Raw genomic sequence first — 20,127 nt, 5'->3', positions numbered from 1 at the left:
CCTGCCACATTACAAATACAGCTCAGAGTGGTGGTAGGAATAGTGTAGCGGTTCTGCAACAGACTTTCATGCTGAGGTTCCAGGTTCAGTCCTCAGCACTACCAGCATCAAAAGCTGAACAGTGCCCTGATTTTTTAAAATATGTCATTTATTTATGAATGAAAGAGACGCAGAAAGAAAGATTATAGCATTGCTTAGCTCTGGCTTAATGGTAGTTCTAGGGATTGAACCCGGTACTGCCAAGCCTCAGGCATGAGTGTCTATTTGCAGAACCATTATGCTGTCTCCCCAGCCCTGGTTAAAACACATGCATGCATGCACACACACAACAAATAAACAACAACTGAACAATACACTGAATATGACTTTCCAACCTTTTGCACAGCCCAGCTCTAAGAGGTTCTCTCCATCCCCTCTCATCCTCTCTTGTCCCCTCTGTCACTGCTTTGACCCAAATTCATGTCACCTGCCTGGCCCTGGGGTTTCTGACAGATTGGACTTTTCCAGCTGAGTCACTCCTTGCTTGTGGGTTTCCATGGCTCACCTCCCCCCAGTCTCCCCCAACAGGGCTCCCTGTTGTCTGTCAAAGTAGTGCTTCCTGTTTGGTTGCCATGGACACCACGCAGGCCAAAGCCTGCTGGGGAGGGGAAGGAAGGCACTGTGTGTGAGGCTGCAATAGTCTTAATCATTGTTTTCTCTTGGCAATCCCAGCCGTGGGGTAATTACCCACCATTAGCAAGCTAGCTCATTGTCTGAGCAAATGACTTTCTGGGTATAGTCCCACGTGGCTGAGGGAACTCACCCCCAGAGCAGAGATAGCAAACCCCTTATCTCCCTAGCAAGAATCTATGATAACACCAGCAGAGAGGGTGTTGCCACTTTGCCACTCTAGGAACTGAAAAATGGCAGGTGTGAAGGCACCCAGCCTTCAAGAGGTGACGGTTGTCTGGGGGAAGGGAGTCTCTGGGCAGAGTCTGAGGGTGTCTGCTTGGCTGTTTCCTCTAAGCTGGATCCAACAGGCAGGCCCTTCCAGAATGCCTGCTGGGAACTCTGAGTTTTCCCCAGGCCTGGGGATGGCAAGGACAGAGGTAGCAGGCCTTGAGTCATTTTGGGCGGAGGGGAAATTAAGAAAAAAAAAAAAGATTCAGCAAGCTGTCTGCTTAATGTCAGTCTGGAAAGCTGGGCTTCTCCCTGACTGTGCCTTGGATCCCAACCCATTAATGTGATTTTCTTTACTTCATGGACAAAAGTGGGGACAGAAGCCGGCTGCAAACCCTCCCGGTTCCCCCCTCCTCCCCAACACACACACACTTGCCCCAAAGCTGAGGTTTCCCAGCTGCAAGTGTTTCTTGGAAACAAGAAGGGATTGGGGTCAGGGGAGTGTGGAGATGAGTTTGGTGTGTCCTGCCTGGCCCCGTTCTGCTCCTACTCAGTGTGTCCCTCAGAAAGTTTGACCTTACTCAGGGGAACAAGGCAGGGAAAAAGTGGGAGGAAGGAGTTGGGCAGAGAAGCCCCTGCTGTCAGCATCCCAGCAGCTGCCCACCCTCCTCTGCCCTTTTCCTGTTCTTCTTGCCTGTCTGCCCTGAAATTCCCCCCCAGGACAACCTACACCTTCATATGGCACAGCAGTTGGGTCCTTGACAGTCCTTCTTTTACAGCCAAGCTGCCCCCCCATGAGTTCACCTAGGTACGAAGGCCCAGTACCCCCAAAGGAGCACTTGGAGGGGAGCAGAAGGCATATTTTGCCCTTCTTCTGGCCAGCAATACACAGGGAATCCAGGAGAGAATAAGGCAGCAGGCAGTGATGGTTTTACGGAGTTCATTGGAATAGACAAGCGAAGAAGTGGTCACCAAGAGATGGCAGGGTGGACAGTAAAGAGGAGCCACCTACCTCAGAGAGGCTTGTCAGCAAAGAGCTAGGGCCAACTTACTGCCTGTTTGCTAGACAGGAATGCACTGGTTATTTATTTTTCAATGAAAATTAGGTCTGTGGGAAAGTAGGGGGAAGAGTTGTCCAGTATGTGCCACCTTGGCATAAGGGCACATTTCTGTCCAATATCTCCTATTCAATTGCCTAGTGATAGCCTTATCTTTTGATATTCAGAATGACTACGTGAGTTTTTGCACGTGTAAATGTCTTAAGTCTGGGGGTTTTCACTGGCTTACCGCTGCATTGTCAGCCTGGCCAAAGTCTTACAGTTTTATGGTATAATATATTTGACCTCTAACTCAGGACTTCTGGAATGTGAGATTTCACTACTCCAGCCTCCTTTCATTCACACTAAAAAGAGAAATAGGGCAAACAACATGATGGTTATGCAGAAGACTTTAATGCCTGAGGCTCCAAGGGCCCAGGTTCAATCCCCAGTACCACCCTAAGTCAAAGCTGAGCAGTGCTCTGGTCTCTCCTCTGTCTGTCTGCCTATCTTATCGTCTATCTTTCATTAAAATATAATAAACATTTGAAAAAATAAGAAAGTAGAAAGAAGAGAAAGAGATACTACATCATCTGAACTCCTACCCCACTGCACTGCACCTCCTAGGTGGTACCAGGATTCAGACCTGGACCACAAAGCCAAGCACACACTCTACCCAGTGAGCTGTCTCTCTAGCCCCCAGGGTTCCTTCTTAATGGAAATGACACAATTATATTTTTACTGATAGCTTCCCTCATGGTATTCAAAGGGTGGATTTTTCACAAGAGTATACACTGCTGTCTACTGGAGTGAAAACCAGGAGCAGAGAACCCAACATCCTCCAGAGAAGCATCCACTAGAGAGTCTTAATAGCTCAAGAGTGAAAAACAGTGGGGAGCAGCCTGCATGCCTGCCCCACCTCCTTACAGAAATCCATCTTCAGTAGGAAGGAGAGATGCCTGCTTAGCTAAAGCCCTGGAGCGCCTGCTTGGAAGACCCTCCAGTAAAGAGGCTATGCTAAGCACCTGGGGCACCCTGGGCATGGGGTCAGGGATGGATGACAATGAAATCCCCAGCACAGCAGGAAAATCAGGGGAGGGTTCCACTCTAGACTCAGGGGGGGGTGATCTAAGCAGAGTTCCTCTGGGTCCAGGCAAACAGGGGAGTACAGGGCCTGGGGAGAACCCTCTCCATCAGGCATTCCCTTTTCTTCTGTTTTGTTTTTCTACCAGGGTTTGGTGCCTGCATGACTCTACCACTCCTAGTGGCAATTTCTTTCTTTTTTTGATATAAGATGAGAGAGATAGAGAGTCAGAGAGAGAGGGAGATGTGTATATATAGAGAGAGCCCTGCAACACTACTGCTTGTGAAGCTTCACCCCTGCAGGTGGGGACCAGGACTTGAACCTGGGTCTTGTGTGTTTTATTGCGTGTACTACCACCAGGTCCCTGTTGTTCTATTTTTTTTGTTGTTCCTGTTTTATGGGCTTAAAAATGTCCCTGTTTTATGGGCTTCATCCCAAAGTTCTCTTGGAGGAGCTGGTACCAGGTCTGGCTAGAGGACAGAGTACACACATCCCCACTAGGACAGTGCCTTTAAAGCCATTTTTTTTTTTAATTTGGGGCACGTGGCTGACTTGATTAAGGCTCTAGACCAGACAGTCCAACTGCCCATCCACACCTTTCAAAAATGGGGCACAGAGCTTCCTGCCAGTCACAGAGGCCAAGAAAACACAGCAATCCTGAATAAAGACAGAGAAACAAGGACAGAAAGAGACAGGTCACACAGGCTTGCCCTGGTGAAGAACCCCACTGTGCCAGAGAGGGCCGCTGATCAAACCACCAAGTACACTACTTAAGACGCATTGGCTTCAGTGGGAATGTTCACAGAAAGCGCTGCCAACCTCAGCCATGCTCATGCTGGGCTTTGCCAGGCTGAGGGAGAGAAGAGAAGGAGACAGTCAAGGAGGGAGTGCAGAAATGGTTGGCCCCAGGTTTTCCTCACAATCTCTAGGGCAGATTAAAGGACTTTTGAACATCTTTCTTGTCTGTTTCTAACACACCCTGTTAGGTGAGAGGAGCCTCCACCCTCCAACTCGAGGTTTCAGATCTCCACTGACCTCCAAGCCAACCAGGACTTTCCAGCTAGGCATTGAAATGGGGCAGACTGCCAGCTTCACCATGCTTGTCAGCTCTTTCCTCAAGTGGGGGGTTGAGCCCAGGGCCCGGTGTGTGGGCAGAGGGCACACTGGCCGGGGCAGGGCTGATGTCTGCCACCAGTGGAGAACCCAGGGAGTGACTGACACTGCCCCCAGTGCCCACTGACCATCGTTGAAGCATAGTGGGGGGGGGGCTTAACACCCTTCAGGACAATGATGAGCTGAGCTTCTTTCTTATCAATTAATTAATTTCATTCTAATTAATTTTTAATCAGAGCACTGCTCAACTCTGTTGCTGGGAATTGAACCTGGGACATCAGAGCCTCAGACATGAAAATCTTTTTGCAGAGCCATTATATTGTAACCCCAGCCTTCTTTCTTTTCCTTTTTAACCAGAGCAGTGCTCAGCTCTGACTGGTAGAAGTACTGGGGATTGAACATGGGGCCTTGGAGTCTCAGGCATGGAAGCCTTTTGCAGAACCACTGTCCTGTCTTCCCATCCCCTGAGCCTCTTTCCTGTCCCTGTTCTTTGCTATGTCTGAAGATTAGGGGAGGGAAGAAAGGGAGGCACAGAGAATCCTGCTGGCTCCCCACCACCCAGTTCTTGAATGGCTTGGCCCCAGTGGGGTAGGAGCTCTGCTCTGGAAAGCTGTGGTCCCCCTGAAAATCTTGGAGTAAGGCAGACACAGTGTCTGTATTATTTTTCACCATTAGACTCCCCTGAAAGCAAGAGAGAGCCTTTTCCTGTGCTGAGTCACAGCCTGGAGCAGTGACATGTCAGCCTGGACCTCCTAAGAAGGAGGGATGGGGTGCTGGCTGATCTTCTGGAGAATTCTCTGCCTAGGCATTCAGTCTGCAGCCCAGAGCATGTGTGTGGCCTTATTTGCTCCTGGCCCCTAGCTGCACAGTCCCCCCATAGTTGCCTGAATGAGCCTCTCCCCTCCATGACGGGCTGTCTCTTGGGTCCCCTCACTGTCCCCTGCAGGGTGCAGGCTGCACTGCCCTCGTGGTGGCCGTGGTGGCCCGGAAGCTGGAACTCACCAAAGCCGAGAAGCATGTGCACAACTTCATGATGGACACTCAGCTTACCAAGCGGGTAAGACACCACTGCCCATGTTTTAGGGGGGACATGGAGCTGAGGGGAAGGCTATCTTATAACCAGTGGGTGAGCCATCAAAGGGAGCAGTCACATACAGAGAGAGGTTAAGGTGCCTCTCAGTGCAGAGGTAAGGGGGCCCCCACATGTGTAGACAGCCTCATGCATAAGTGGGCACTGTGTCTTAGTAGTCTCAGCACCCATCCTCTCTGAAATCACACTGCCTGACCCCAGCAGGTGAATAGTCACCCCAATAATGAAATCTATGGCTCATCCTGGTGGGGCCCACCCTTGCATAATGGTGGCCCCAAAATCTCAGGACTTGGGGTCAGGATTTTGTACACTCTCCAATGTTTTCATGGTATCCTTAGGATAGGCAGAAGAGAGCCTTCCAGATGCTGCTGGAAATGTTCACAAATCCAGTTCTTTAAAAAAAAAAAAGTAAGGGTGGGAGGTGGCTCATCTGGTTTGTAGCATGGGAGTGAGAGAGACCAGGCCAAAGGACAAAGATCCCCTCAAAGATCTGCTGATAGGGTTCTAGACTGACATCTTTTTTTTTTAATTATTACTATTTAATAATGATCGACAACACCATAAGATAAGAGGGGTACAGTTCCACACAGTTTCCACCACCAGAGTTCTGTATCCCATCCCCTCCATTAAACTTTCCTGTTCTTTATACTTCTGGGATCATGGATCCAGGATCATTATGGGGTGCAGAAGGTGGAAGGTCTGGCTTGTGTAATTGCTTCTCTTCTGAACATGGGCATTGACAGGTCGATTCATACTCCCAGCCTGTTTCTATCTTTCCCTAATGGGGCAGGGCTCTGGAGAGATGGGGTTCTAGGACACATTGGTGAGGTCACCTGTCCAGGGGAATCAGGTTGGCATCTTGGTAGCATCTGCAGTTGGTGGCTAAAAAAGCACTAAGGTATAAATCAGAACAAATTGTTTGATAATCAGGAATCTATAGAAAGACTATAGCAGGTGAGATTTGGGGTCTCCATTTTGGACAAAAGCTAATAGGTCTATTTTAGGTGTGTTCCGAGGGGCCCATGACACTACTAGTTTTTGCCTGAGCCCGACAGCTAACATGCAGGCAGGATAAAGGTGTTGTCTGAGGAGATGGTGCCAGAGTTGGAAATAGAACTGGAAAACTGGATCTGGGCAGAAAATAGCTCCTACATATGGGAACAGTATATAAATATTGTTAACTGTAATCCCCATCTATTTGATGTGGGGCCCATATTCAGCATAGGAGTCTATGTAACCTCTGCATCCCTGCCAGTCTGAGCTCACATTCTGTAGTCATAGCTAGGAACATTCTAGGCTGTACTCATTGCAGAACCAGTCTTCCTCAAGTGGCAGAGTATGTTTACCCAGCCTCCCTTCAGAGAACAGGGCTGTCCCTATCAATGTTGACCTACATTGAGGGCAAGGTCCTGTAGAGGCCCACAAGAGGGTCCACTATGTTGTTCCTCATGGAGATAATCAGTGACAGTGGAGAGAGGGATCTGTTAGAGGTCTAGGCCCAACATGTCTATGTGGGAATCCCAGGATTCCCTGACTGGGGCCCTAGATAATGGGTGGCCTGGTAGTGACCAAAAGGGTCATCATCAGAGTTTGCCAGTCTCTTGCCCTTATCTAGCTATGTAGTCTGTAGTTTATCTGGCAGGGTTAGATTTAGAGTGACTGAGGGAAGTAAAATAGGAAGTAAGTGAGGAGGGTATCTAAGTCTAAGTAGAAAATATTTGATTAGGTACTTTATGGTACTTGATTAAAAAGTATACTTTTTTTTTCCTCCAGGGTTATTGCTGGGCTCGGTGCCTGCACCATGAATCCACCGCTCCTGGAGGCCATTTTCCCCCCCTTTTTGTTGCCCTTGTTGTTGTAGCCTCGTTGTGGTTATTATTATTGCCATTGTTGATGTTGTTCATTGTTGGATAGGAAAGAGAGAAATGGAGAGAGGAGGGAAAGACAGAGAAGGGGAGAGAAAGATAGACACCTGCAGACCTGCTTCACTGCTTGTGAAGCGACTCCCCTGCAGGTGGGGAGCCAGGAGCTCGAACCGGATCCTTACGCTAGTCCCTGCTCTTTGCACCACATGCACTTAACCCACTGCGCCACCGCCCGACCCCCAAAAAGTATACTTTTTAGGTCCTTCTACTGTTTGCTACACATATTGAGTCACTGCAAACTATTGTGCACTTTCACATTAAGGCACATATTTTCCCCTAACTTATGGATACATGTGCATATCATTCTATTTCATGGGCCCTGGTCTATATCTAGGTTCTGTGGCTTTGTTAGGAAGTTCACCACCCAATATGAAACTGAGGAGTGCTATGAGCTAGGAATGGTCTCACTTGACTACTGAAGCTGAAGGGCTGACATTCCATGCCTGGCATCTCTGGACACAATCTGAAGTGAAGCCTGTGGAGGTGGTACCTAGACTGACATCTACATGAAAGAACCATTAGCAAAACAGCCATGTTTCAGGGAGATGAGCATTTATTGAGTCAAAACAAGGATAAAAAAGAGAAAAAGCTGTGGTCTGGGAGGTGGCGCAGTGGTTAAAGCACTGGATTCTCAAGCATGAGGTCCCGAGTTCAATCCCCAGCAGCACATGTACCAGAGTGATGTCTGGTTTTCTCTCTTTCCTCCTATCTTCCTCATAAATAAATAAATTCCAAAAAAGAAAGAAAATAGGGCAACTATAAAAAAAATGTTTAAAAAAAAAAGAGAGAGAAAGCACATACTTTAGAGGCATGCAGACCAGAGAAGAGAGAAAGAGAAAGAGAAAAAGAAAGAGAAAGGTGTGCAAGGGTCCCAAGTTTCCTGGTCTTCTAAATGTTATAGTGACTTCCAGGTGGTGGTGCACCTGGTTAAGCACACACATTACAGTACACAAGGACCCGGGTTCAGGCCCCTGGTCCCCACCTGCAGAGGTAAAGCTTCACAAGTGGTAATGCAGGGCTGCAGGTGTCTCTCTGTCTCTCTCCCTCTCTATCTCCCCCTCCCAATTTTTCTCTGTCTCTATCCAATAATAAATAAAATTAAAAATAAATAAATGTTATAGTAACTTCCCTTCCAGGGATGCAGAAGACCCTGAGGGGGTTTGCTTCAGCCTTGTCTCCAGATGCTCACATCCGCACTCATTTGCTTTTTGTGGCCTTAGTAATCAGGCAGAGAGGGAGATACTGGTGCAGAATGCTTATACACTGATGCTTCTGGCCTCTTTTCCTGGCTATTTGCAGGGTACAAAGGGAGGGTTTGCTGATGTCCTTCCTCCAGAACTCTTTCCCTAAGCAAATCCCTAACATGGTTACTATGCACCTGGGTTCAAGTCCCTGGTCCCCACCTGTAGGGGAGAAGTTTCACAAGCAGTGAAGCAGTGCTTCAGGTGTCTCTATCTCTACTTCTTTCCCTCTCAATTTTTCTCTGTCCTAGCAAATAAAAAAAGACAAAAAAAAAAAAAGAAAGCCATCCAAGGTGACCTGCCCTATAGAACCCTCATAAAGTTCAACTGGGTGCAGGATCCCCTTGGAGGCATTCTGCATGGTGTCTGTCACTTGTGGACTTGAAAGAGCCCTTAGAGAGGACAGGGCACTCATTTGTTTCCTCAGGGATTGGAGTGGCTTTGCTGCTGGGAGCCTGACACACCACTGAAGTGTCAGGGTGGGGGGCCTTAAGGAAAGAAAGAAACAAGCTTACCTGATAAGCTGCAGGGCAAACTGAGCCCAGGCAGGGGCTGTTTGCATAATGGCCATGTTTATGGGAGACTTTAAAAAAAAAAACATAAATGTTTTATTTATTTTACCACAACAAGACATATACAGTTTAGCTTTCATTTAATTTTAAGTAAGCTTGTGCAACTTCTTTTTTTCTTTTTTAAAATTTTTATTTATAAAAAGGAAACACTAACAAAAACCATAGGATAAGAGGGGTACAACTCCACACAGTTCCCACCACCAGAACTCCATATCCCATCCCCTCCCCTGATAGCTTTCCTATTCTTTAACCCTCTGGGAGTATGGACCCAGGGTCATTATGGGGTGCAGAAGGTGGAAGATCTTGCTTCTGTAATTGCTTCTCTGCTGAACATGGATCAGCAACAGTAAAGAATGTTCCATCCTCTGAAGGGAGGATGGACAACATACTCTATGCTACACCTGAGGAAGATGGATCCTGAAATTGGGGCAGCTTGGAACATTCCTACTCATGACCACAGAATGTGAGCTCAGATCTATAGGGATGCAGAGGTCACATAGACTCCTAAGCTGAATGTGGGCCCCAGATCACATCAAATCGATGGGGTTTACAGTCAACAATATTGACCTGCATTGGCAGGTCAATCCATACTCCCAGCCTGTCTGTCTCTTTCCTTAGTGGGGTGGGGTTCTGGGGAATCAGGGCTCTAGGACACATTGATAGGGTCGTCTGCCCAAGGAAGTCCAGTTGGCATCATGTTAGCATCTGGAACCTGGTGGCTGAAAAAAAGAGTTAACATAGAGCAAAAAAAATGTGTTGATTAATCATGAACCTAAAGGCTAGAATAGTTCACATTAAGAGTTAGGGATTTTCCATTTTGTAGATAGTAGTCCTATTTTAGTTATATTCCAAAGAGCCCGTGACTATGCTAGTTTGTTTTGTTTTGTTTTGTTTTTCTTTTTTCCCTGAGCCTAACCTCATATGCTGGTGGATCTAAGTTATTGTCTGGGGAGATTATTTCATGGCTAGAAACAATGGAGAGAGGGATCTATTCAAGATCTAGGCCCATCATGTCTGTTTGGGAATCTCAGGACTCCCTGACTAGTGCCCTAGCTGATGGGGTGGGGGGGTGGGGAGGCTTCTTAAAGCTGTGGCTGCTCTAGGGATTGGAGAGGATGGGCAGACTTGGTGTGATGACCACCCAGAGTTAGCCCTGCTTATTTAGACCTCAAGTTGGCAAAGAAGTCTGTGCATGAGTTGGCTTTGTTCTGAGGTCTTGAAGATTATTTATTTACTTGTGTGAGAGAAACAGGCAGATACCTCAGAGCAGGAGGGTTGAACCTCAGATTTCCAGGGGCCCAGGCAGGCAAGTCTGGTGTGTCTTGTATGTGCTGTCTCCCTGGCTTGATTTGACTCTCTGAGAGTCAGAGGAAACTTAATCAGCAATGACCACTGCAGGGCAGCAGAAATGCACTAGGAGTAGAGACAAAGGAAAGGAGAAAGCAAAAAGAAAAAAGAAGGGGACGCTACTGGAGAATGTGCGGTTGCCAAGGGCTCTCCACTCTCCCAGCAGAATCATTCCTGGCATTTGATTGTTTGGTTTTTGATCTATTAACATCTTTAAAGAGCCTGTGCAGACGACAAAAGGAGCAGCCAAGGGTTCAGATGCCTATGTGGGTACAGGTAGAGGGTTGTAGGTAGCTGTCTGATGGAGGGACAATTATTCATGGCATTGAGGTGGCAGGATTGGAGGATTTTGTGTGGGGGTGGGGGAGAGCTATGTTCCACTCAAAGCCCTGGAACCCCTTGACTCTGCTTGCACTCTTGTCTTCTGAAATAATTCAGTGCCAGAGTGAGGGGCTGGATTTCTGCCTTCCTAGAACTCAGACATTACAGGTCTCCTGGTTGATTCTGGTCTGATTTGAAAAGCCCAGAATATGCTTTGTATCACATATGAAGCCTCTATCTCCATCTTTTACTCTGTAAATCAGACACAGGGGGAAAATAAAGCCAAGAAGAGCCAGCTCCCTCCAACAATGGGAAAGCAAACAATTTTTCTGCACTATAATTGTTGATGGGTGTGAGACTGCACTTACTAATTTCAGTCTTTCCATAATGATGCTCTGGGCTCCCTGTTCAAGTCGACTTACTATGTGCAAAGTGGGGCTGCAGAACCAATCAACATATCTCTATTGCCCATCCGTGAGTACAAGGCACCTTTGAAGTGAAATCACATCTTGCTAGTTCTGAGAAGCCTTCCATCTGTTGAAATGTCCCTATAATGTCCAATATCTTTTCCCAGAGAAACAAACAATTCAAGAGTGATGGTTATTGCAGAGAGACTTTGTAAAGCTGGCGGAGTTGTGTCTTCTTACATCACTCTGACTGTACACTGGCCAACCACCCTGCCTACAGCCCAGCTGAATCTGCTCTTAGCATCAAAGGGCTGCTGAGCTGAGGGTATGCAGCCGGTCTCAATGAGGCTTCAGAGGAGGTACCATGGCATGATTGCAAACCTCGCAGGAGAGGACAATCGGATAGATGAACAACTCAAAACAATCTCTTAAAAGTGCATGCAATCATCATTCATCCACCATACAAGCAAAAACAAAACAAAAAGATGAGTTGCAACCTCTTAGTCACAAAACTCTTACTTCTCTTTGCCTGCCTTGCTATAAATGTTTCACCTCAGCCTTCTCCATGAGTCTGTAATGGGCTGTTTGATTTGTTGTGGGCAGGGCCATGCTGGGGTGGGGAAAATGGAGAAAAGCAATTTCTGAGTTTTCTGGCTTTCATTCACTCATCTAACTGGTGGACCCAGGTGGCACCATCATTTTTGCTTTTGGTACAATCAGGCCTTCCCACGCTGGTGTTCCTGCCATTGTTATTCTATAGCTATGCTTTTTGCTAACCTCTGGGCTGCTCAGTGAGATATATGCAAATGCTATACAGAGGCAATTTATATATATATCAGATCTACCATATTTCTGCCCACTCTGTACTACCCATCTCCAGCTCTGTTCTCTGTGACTGCACACAGCATCATGCAGTTCCCCCAACTGGATGCCACACTCCACTTGGGGGCCCAAGTGTCAGGAGATGCTCTGCCTCTGGTTCCCTGACTATGGAGACTCTCGGGTGAAGGGGTGCCTCCCAGAGAGACAGTCTGATGTCTATACCTGCTCTCCTGGTTCTGCCTTCAGTGTGTGTTTGACCAAAGGTAGGAGAGGCTTCTTGCCCTTAATACTCCATCCAGGTCCATTTCCCCATGAAGTCAGTGGGCACTGAGACCAGAGCAAAAGCCCTCTGCTTCCCTAAACTGGTTTCTTGGTTTTTTGGTCAGCTACCTCTCTGCTTCCTGGAGCCCCCAGCATTTTCTGAGGCAGACAGCTTTTGCCACATACCATGCACTCAACCCACTAGTAATCCCCCTTTTAATTCCAGAGATAGAGAAAAGCCGAGACATCACAGTTATAGTCTACTACTGGGAGTGGGTGCTGGCGCATCTGGTAGAGTGCACATGTTACCATATGCAAGGACCTGGGTTCAAGCCCCAGGTTCCCACATGCAGGGGAGAAGCTTCATAATAATAGAGCATAGCTATAGGGTTTTTTTTTTCTCTCTCTCTCTCTCCTCTATCTCCTCCTCCCCCTTCAATTTCCCTCTACCCTATCAAATATTTTAAAAAGGGTAGAAAAAAAGAGAAAAAAGAAAGAAAGAGAGAAGGAAAAAAGAAAGGAAGAAAGAAAGAAAAAAAGAAAGAGAAATGACCTCTGGGAGTGGTAGATACTGAGCCCTAGCAGTACAGCAATAACTCTGGTGGCAATACTAATACTAATACTAATACTAATACTAATACTAATACTAATACTAATACATGATACTGTACTGTTTATAAAACTTCCCTGTGCATGGTGCACCCAGATATTGCTGGCGGCTTGAACCTAGGTCCTCAATCATAACAAAGTGTGTGCCCTCCCAAGTGAGCTGTCTCCCAGCCCCTAAACATCACTCGAATAGCATTATAAAATCTGACTTGCCTGTCTTGGGTTAATCAACCTGGGGCCTGTGCATCTCTTTAAGATTCTCTAAGCTACACCCACTACAGGATTTGCATTGCCCCCTTCTTCCCATCCCAATCTCCTTTCCCTGGGAAGAGCTCCTGCTGGCACCCTGGGCAGTGACCACCCCCCTCCAGGATCCACCTTCCCAGGCTTGCAATAGGGGTTCTCTCTCACCTTGCCCTGGGTAGAGAGATAGAGGAAGAGAAAAGCAGAGACACCTGCAGTCCTGCTCCACCACTCATGAAGTTCCCCCCCTACAGGTGGGCACTGAGTACACCACCACCTGGGGCTCATTCAGTATTTTTTGGAGGAACACATAAGAACACTGAGTCTCAGGGTCAAAATGGGGTCCTGACAGAGATTGCAGGCCATTTGGCTAATGGTTCAGCAAACAATGTGAGCACTCAACCAGGGCTAGGCTCACCAGGCCTTTGTGGTATCTTATTTGTAGTATCCCATCCAGGCCCATGAATCTAGCCTTCTTCTAAATATGGGGGTCACTGACCCTTTATCATCCCCAGCCAGAATGAACACAGACATCTTTGTAAAGATTAATTTACTCACTCATCAATGAAATAGGAGAGAGAGAGAAAAAAAAAAAAACACCAGAGCAATATTCTGGCACATGTGATGCTGAGGACTGAATCTAGGCCCTCATGTTTCTAAGCCCCATGCCTTATTCACTGTACTACCTCTCAGGCTGCAAGAGAGCAAAGGTATGGACCCTTAGAGCTGATGGGTTTGAGGGCTGTGAGCAAGTGGCATGAGACCCCTGAGCCCATCTGCCGGTGACTGATTTGCTTAGTCCTTCTCGTTTCCCTGACCTGTCCCACCTTTGAGCCTGGTGCCCCTACCCACTGGGTGTTCTCTGAGGGTACCCAGCTCCTAGGAGTCCTGGGAGGAACAGACACCCCACTGACAAACAGCTACCCAGTGAAGAGAGCTGGGTCACGAAGACAATGACCACCAACCCAGGGGAACAAGCCACCCTGCTGACCACCTTTTTCTCCTGCCATTAACTGATACATTTAGCTTCCTGCCAGGCTGTCTGCTGGCCATGCATTTGCAGAGTCAGCTCCAAGGCCTGTTGTGCCACCAGGTTCCTGAGGGTGCAGGGCACCTTCTTTTAATCTATCCTAGTGACACACCCTCAGCACTTGAATATGCTGTGATGCTATGCCTTCCCCCTGTACTGAAGCTGAGCCTGGGACCCAAACTCTGTGTTCTAGCACAGCACTGCCGCCATGTCCACTTGGTCCATTCCAAATTATATTCCTCCATGAGGATAATTTCTGGAACCATCCGTTCCACCCCGGTTCCATGGCTGCCAGTTCTTAGCAACATCGCCCCGCCAGATATTCGTCGGGATGCGGCATCATCTAAGTTCATTTCCCACGTCTACGCTCGACCGGACCTGCCAATATACGCGGATATCTTTGCCCACCCTGTCCAACGCTTGACGTCTCGTCATCCAATCTGGTCCCCTACGCCTACACTGAACTTCTCTGTTCCAGACTCTTGGAAACAGAGTTGGCAGTCAGCTGAGGTAAAGAACAAACACCTCATCACATACCCCTGCAAGCGTCAACCCGGCTTTGACCTAGCACGTTATGATTGGGCCCTCCTCAATCGGTATCGAACAGGCCATGGCTGGTGCGCCGCTATGTTCCATGGTGCGCCGCTATGTTCCATCGCTGGGGAGCCAGAGACGACCCGAACTGCCCCTGCGGCTACAGACAGACTATGACCCACATAGTCAACGACTGCCACCTCTCCAGATTCAAAGGAGGTCTCAAAACTTTACATCAGGCTCAACCTGATGCTGTTGACTGGCTACAGAAGAAGGGCAAACCCTAGAAGAAGAACTGCCGCCATCAGGCTGTGGCAATGGAAACCACATGTGGACACCCCCTCCACTCACTTGGGAAACAGGAAGCTACTGTTTGCGTGGAGAGCACATGGGGCCAGGCCACATGGAAGCTGTCTGCTGGGACCTGGCTGCTCACTAGTGCATGCATCTGGCCCTCACACCGTTTCTCGGAAGCAATCTCCCTGTCCTTTAGATGATGATAACTAATCTTGGCAGTTTCTGTGTTGCTGAAACCTACCATGACTCACTTTGCCAGTTGCTATCTTTTTTACAAATCAGAACCTTACTCATGTGGTATTTCACCACTCCTGATCTGCTTTTTATCCAGATAGAGACACAAAAAGAGAAGGAAAGAACTGGTTTTTTAATGATTACATTAAAAAAAAAAAAAAAAAGCTTTTCATGCTGGAGACTCTGAAGACTCAGGTTCAGTCCTCAGCACCACCACAAACCAGAGATGAGCAGTGCTCTGGTGGGAGTGGGGTGGTAGAAGAGGTTAGAAGGAGAGAGAGAGATCGAGAGAGAGAGAGCAAGAATCATGGCACCAAAGCTGCTCCCAGTGTTGTAGCATTCTCACGTGGTGCTGGGCCTCACATAACAAAGCAGGCACCCTACCCAGAGAGCTCTTTCTCTAACCCCTCCAGTTGTGGTCTTCAGCTGTTTCTCCATCTGGAATAATGGTGTTCTGCTGGGCAGTATTACTGTGGATGCTGAGCTCATACTTATGAAGTATTCAGACCTGGGCATGACACCTGGTTCATGCTAACAGTCACCCTGCTGCCATCAGCAACATCATTGCCACTTCCTGTGAGTCTCTCAGCTGCCAGGAGGTCCCCACTCCTAGATGATCACACATTCCCCTATGAACTGATACAGAGCATAGGGACCAAACCTTCACCTGCAGGCTTTCCAGTTGTGAGGGTTTGTTGACAGCCACAGATACAACTGCCAAAGGCTACCGGCAGGAACACTGCCAGGACCCTGTGGAGAAAGCACATGGTTCTGGGGCCCTGCTGGTACCCACAATGCCAGCCCAGGCTTTCCCTCTATCCTTGGAGACTCAACACCTTGGAGACAGAAGAAAAATCCTATGTCAGTGCTTGGCCTGCAGAGGCACGTGCCTCTCTACAGTTCTGCCTCCTTGGCCAAGAGGGCTCTGTCCATTAAACCCTAGACAGTGCCCTGCTAGCTGCCTTCTTAGCTGCAGCTCACTACCACCTGCTTCCACTCAGGCAGGAAAACACAAACAACGGTCAAGCAATGATGTCACCCCAAAGTTTTTTTGCACTGTGGAGCCTTTTCACTGCGCCAAGAAAACAATGTTTATGTTACTTAAGACGTCTCTGAGCAGACTTAGCTGTGCTTAAAAAAAAAATCCCGTCAGCACCAATGAAAAATAGAACCCAGCCCTGATAATAAATTTTTTAAACATACACACACAGAGAGAAGTAATCAGCCTGCAGAACAATGCTCCCTGGGCCTTCACATACGTCTCAGGATCTCAGTATCGTTCCATTTGTTGGTGTCAGTCTGAAGAAGCCAGTCTGTGCTTTTCAGTTTTATTAAAATGTTTTCTGGCTAGTAACCTGACTGCTTTAGGGCAGGCCAGCTTTCTCCCAGGCTCCAGGCCCATGACTCTGTGCCAGTGTGCATGACTGACAGAAGCAAAAGCAGTGGGTCGTCTGAAGTCTGCTTAGCTGTGCTGCATGAGAAACACTTCTTCTTGCTCTGGCTACTAATTGCTAAAGATGTCTGTGTTTTGGATTCAAACTTTGTCCCCTGCCATCTGGATGCCATTGATAGGTATCTGCTAAGTCTCGAGCAGGGAGTTGCCAAGGGTTTCCATGTCAACGGATGAAAGTGTCCTGTGTGTGGTATTGCCGGGCTCTCTGTGGAGGAGCCAGCCCCAGGAAGGCAGCAGCTCTGGGTTCACACATCAGTGTCTCCACCCATGTTCTGAGGCAGCTCTGAGACTAGTCCAATTCACTGATGTGTGACACAGCAGAGAGAGTGTGTCATCCCATGGGGAGAGGAAACAGAGGACTTGTTGCTACCTATAGCACCATGTAGTGGGAAAGGGGTTGCCTGAGGGAGGACCTTTAAAATTCCCAGTTGGTAGTTCTGGATGGTTGAGCATACATGTAACCATGTGCAAGGACTCAGGTCAAGCACCTGGTCCCCAGTTGACTGGGGGCACAGGGGTGGAGTGTGGAAGCTTCACAAGTGGTAAAGCAGAGCTGCATATGTTTCTCTTTTCCCTCTCTATCTTCTTCCATATCAGTTTCTCTCTATCTCTATCCAATAAATGAATAAATAAATTTTAAAATTTCTTAAGAAAGAAACCCACAGTTGATAGGAAATCTGTTTACTCTTTGAGCCCCAAAAATTAGAATCTCAGATAGAATGTGGGACTCCTCAGGCAAGTGCAGCAGCTGTGGGGTTTTGCTTGTTTGTTTATTTTTGATGTATTTATTTATGAATTAATAAGAAAGAGAAGAGGAAAGAGAACCAGAACATCACACTAGCACATACAATGCTGGAAATTTAACTTGGGCACCTCAGGCTTAAAAGTCTAACACTTTATCCCCTGTGCCACCTCTTGGGCCACCAGCAGTGTGTATTTATCTCTTCAAGGGGCTCCCTAAGCCTCTGGGTATTGATAATGTAGTTGTCTGAATATAGTGTCAGCAACAGCAGTCAAGAGCTGTCCTGGAATAATTAAGAAACAAGAAGTACCTCTCAACTTCAGCTCCAGGCTGTCACACCCAACAGAGGATCAGTGAGAGAGGAATGTTAATCATCTTTTCTCAGAGCTCATGACTTGGTCTGGCAAAAGAGCTCACTTGGATAGTGTGCTGCTTTTCCAGGTGTACAACCCAGGTTCAAGCCAGCCCTCGCCACCACACAGGACAACGCTTCATGCTGTAGTCTCTCTATCTCCTCCCCCAACTCTCTCTCTCTCTCTCTCTCTATCTCTATCTCTATCTCTCTCCCTCTCTCTCTCTCCCTTCTCTGTCTGTACAAAAGTTGATGTTCAGGAATGAGCTCTTTGCATCCTCACTGATAGGCTTTATCGGCAAGCACAGCCCTGTCTCTGTTCTCTCAGATCAAGAACGCTGCAGCCAATGTCCTTCGGGAGACATGGCTCATCTACAAGCACACAAAGCTGCTCAAGAAGATCGACCATGCCAAAGTCAGGAAGCACCAACGCAAGTTCCTGCAAGCCATCCATCAGTGAGTATGCAGATGGCCTGGCTCCAGGGCCAGAGACCATTAGGGAGGGGGTGTTGTAGGGGATGGGACGACACAGGATCTCCTGTCCTTCTAGAAAGCAGCTTCTGCTTCACTCCATAAGCACCAGGGACAGCTGACAGGCGGGTCTGTCTGTTCATTTCCAAACCTGCCACTTCCAGGCAGGTTCCATGGAAAGCCAGAACTAGAGGGGCTTGGCAATGGTGCACACCATAAAACACACATATTTCCATATACCAGGGGCCAAGTCCAAGCCCCTCATGCTCACCTGCAGTGGGGGAAAGTTTCATGAGCAGTGGAGCAGTGCTGCAAGTGTCTCTCCTTCTCTCTGTCTCTGCCCCTCTATCAGAAAGAAAGAAAAAGGAAAGAACTGCCCACTGGAAATGATAGAGCCATGCAGGGACCGAGCCCTAGTGATAAATCTGGTGGCAAATAAATTAATAAATATGGCCAGGAGAAATAGCTCACCTGGATAGTGCACTGCTTTGCCAAATATGTGGCCTGGGTTCAAGCATGGCCCCCACTGCATTGGAGGAAGTTTTGTCTATCTCTTTCTCTCTCTTTCTCCCTCTCTCCACCTCTCTGTTTCTAGCTAAAAAAAGAGAGAAGAAATAAAATTAGGCTTAGAGCTTCAAGACTCTCATCATAAACACACACACACACATGCACACGCACACACACAGTACAACAGTAAGGAAGACAAATTCTGACCAATGTTTTCTCTAAGAGAGGTTAAATAGTGAGAAAGTAGAGGAGGAAATCTTTTTTTTTCTGACGAGATTTGGGGGAGTTCTGCAGGCTGATATGCCTTGGGGTTTGGGGGAGGGGCCTGGATGTAGAAGGTGTACTGTGAACAAAAACAAGACAGCAGAAATGGCCCAAGCCAAGTGAGGGAACAGAAGTGTGGGCAGCCAAGTGCTGGCCCTCCCTTACAGCCCCAGAGTCGGGTAAGCAGCCCCGCATCTGAGGCCTCTGAGCTGAGTTCTGACACCAGGTCACTGGCTGTGCAAGTGGACACTGTTCTTAGGGCTGAACCCCAAGGCACACTGGAGGGGTGTGGCTGTGATGACTTTTTCCTATGACAGACTGAGGAGTGTCAAGATGGAGCAGAGGAAGCTAAGTGACCAAGCCAATACCCTGGTGGACCTCTCCAAGGTGAGTAACCCTGTACAGTGACAGCCTAGAAAAGGCACAGACTTCTCAGGCCAGACTGGGGAGCTCTGGGCCCCCTGTCTGCACCGTGCTGTGTAGGATTTGAAATGAAAAAAGCAATGCCCCCCCCCTTGGTTGAAAAACCACCTGGGTTCCAAGTTCTTGATTTTTGTTATTGGATCTGTTGTCAGTTCTCTCTTTCGTGCTTTTTTTTATCTTTTGGGAATAATTAATTTTCGTTGTGGAAAAATATAAATATATTAGAGCCAAGAGGTAGCTCATCTGGTCCCCAGGTCCTTGCCTGCAGGAAGCAAGCTTCACAAGTCGTGGAGCAGTGCTGTAGGTACCTCTCCTTCTGTCTCTCTCTTTCTCTGTCTCTCTGTTAAAAAGAAATGTAAAATGCCTGACAGAAACAGTGAAGCCATGCAGGCACTAAACCCTAGTGATAACCCTGGTAAAATAATTATAATTATTATTATTATACTATTATTAATATATAGACCCCATCTGATCCATTTAAGTATGCAGATCCATAGCACTTTGTGTACTCAGTGTGCTGTACAAACACTATTCCTATCCAGTTCCAGAACCCTCTCTCCACCTTCAGAAGCTGACACTCTACCCCCAGAACAATCACCTGCCTCACCCCTACCCCAGCCTCCTCTCCCCACACCTGATGTAACCAGTGCTCTGCCATCTGCCCCTCTGAATCTGACAGCTCTGGCTTCCTTGTGTATTTATCATGTTGTGGCCAGCAGTAACCTCCTAAAGTCACTTTCTTAGCCATCCAGTTCAGTCAGGATTCCTAACTGTGAACTTGGGGGTCCATGAGGGGTGAATCATGTGACCTAGGAAGAGCCTTGTTCTCGCTGTGATAAACAGACTTTCTTTCCCCTGCACCCTCCCAG

At 47.7% G+C, this 20,127-nt stretch overlaps 1 protein-coding gene across 2 annotated transcripts in view; it reads left to right on the top strand.

Moving 5' to 3' along the window:
- Positions 1–20,127, top strand: part of KCNN3 (potassium calcium-activated channel subfamily N member 3) — a 175,725-nt gene that overhangs the window by 141,379 nt on the left and 14,219 nt on the right. For both annotated transcript variants that reach the window (XM_060201539.1, XM_007525346.3), the window contains exons 5-7: positions 5,060–5,170; positions 17,922–18,049; positions 19,153–19,222. In XM_060201539.1, the coding sequence (XP_060057522.1) occupies positions 5,060–5,170; positions 17,922–18,049; positions 19,153–19,222 (309 nt within the window). The remainder of the gene's footprint in view (positions 1–5,059; positions 5,171–17,921; positions 18,050–19,152; positions 19,223–20,127) is intronic.

Source organism: Erinaceus europaeus, chromosome 11 (assembly GCF_950295315.1).
Source record: "Erinaceus europaeus chromosome 11, mEriEur2.1, whole genome shotgun sequence".
Classification (NCBI taxonomy): Eukaryota; Metazoa; Chordata; class Mammalia; order Eulipotyphla; family Erinaceidae; genus Erinaceus; species Erinaceus europaeus.
The sequence above is the reverse complement of the archived record's forward strand: the minus strand, read 5'-3'. Positions and strand labels throughout refer to the sequence as shown.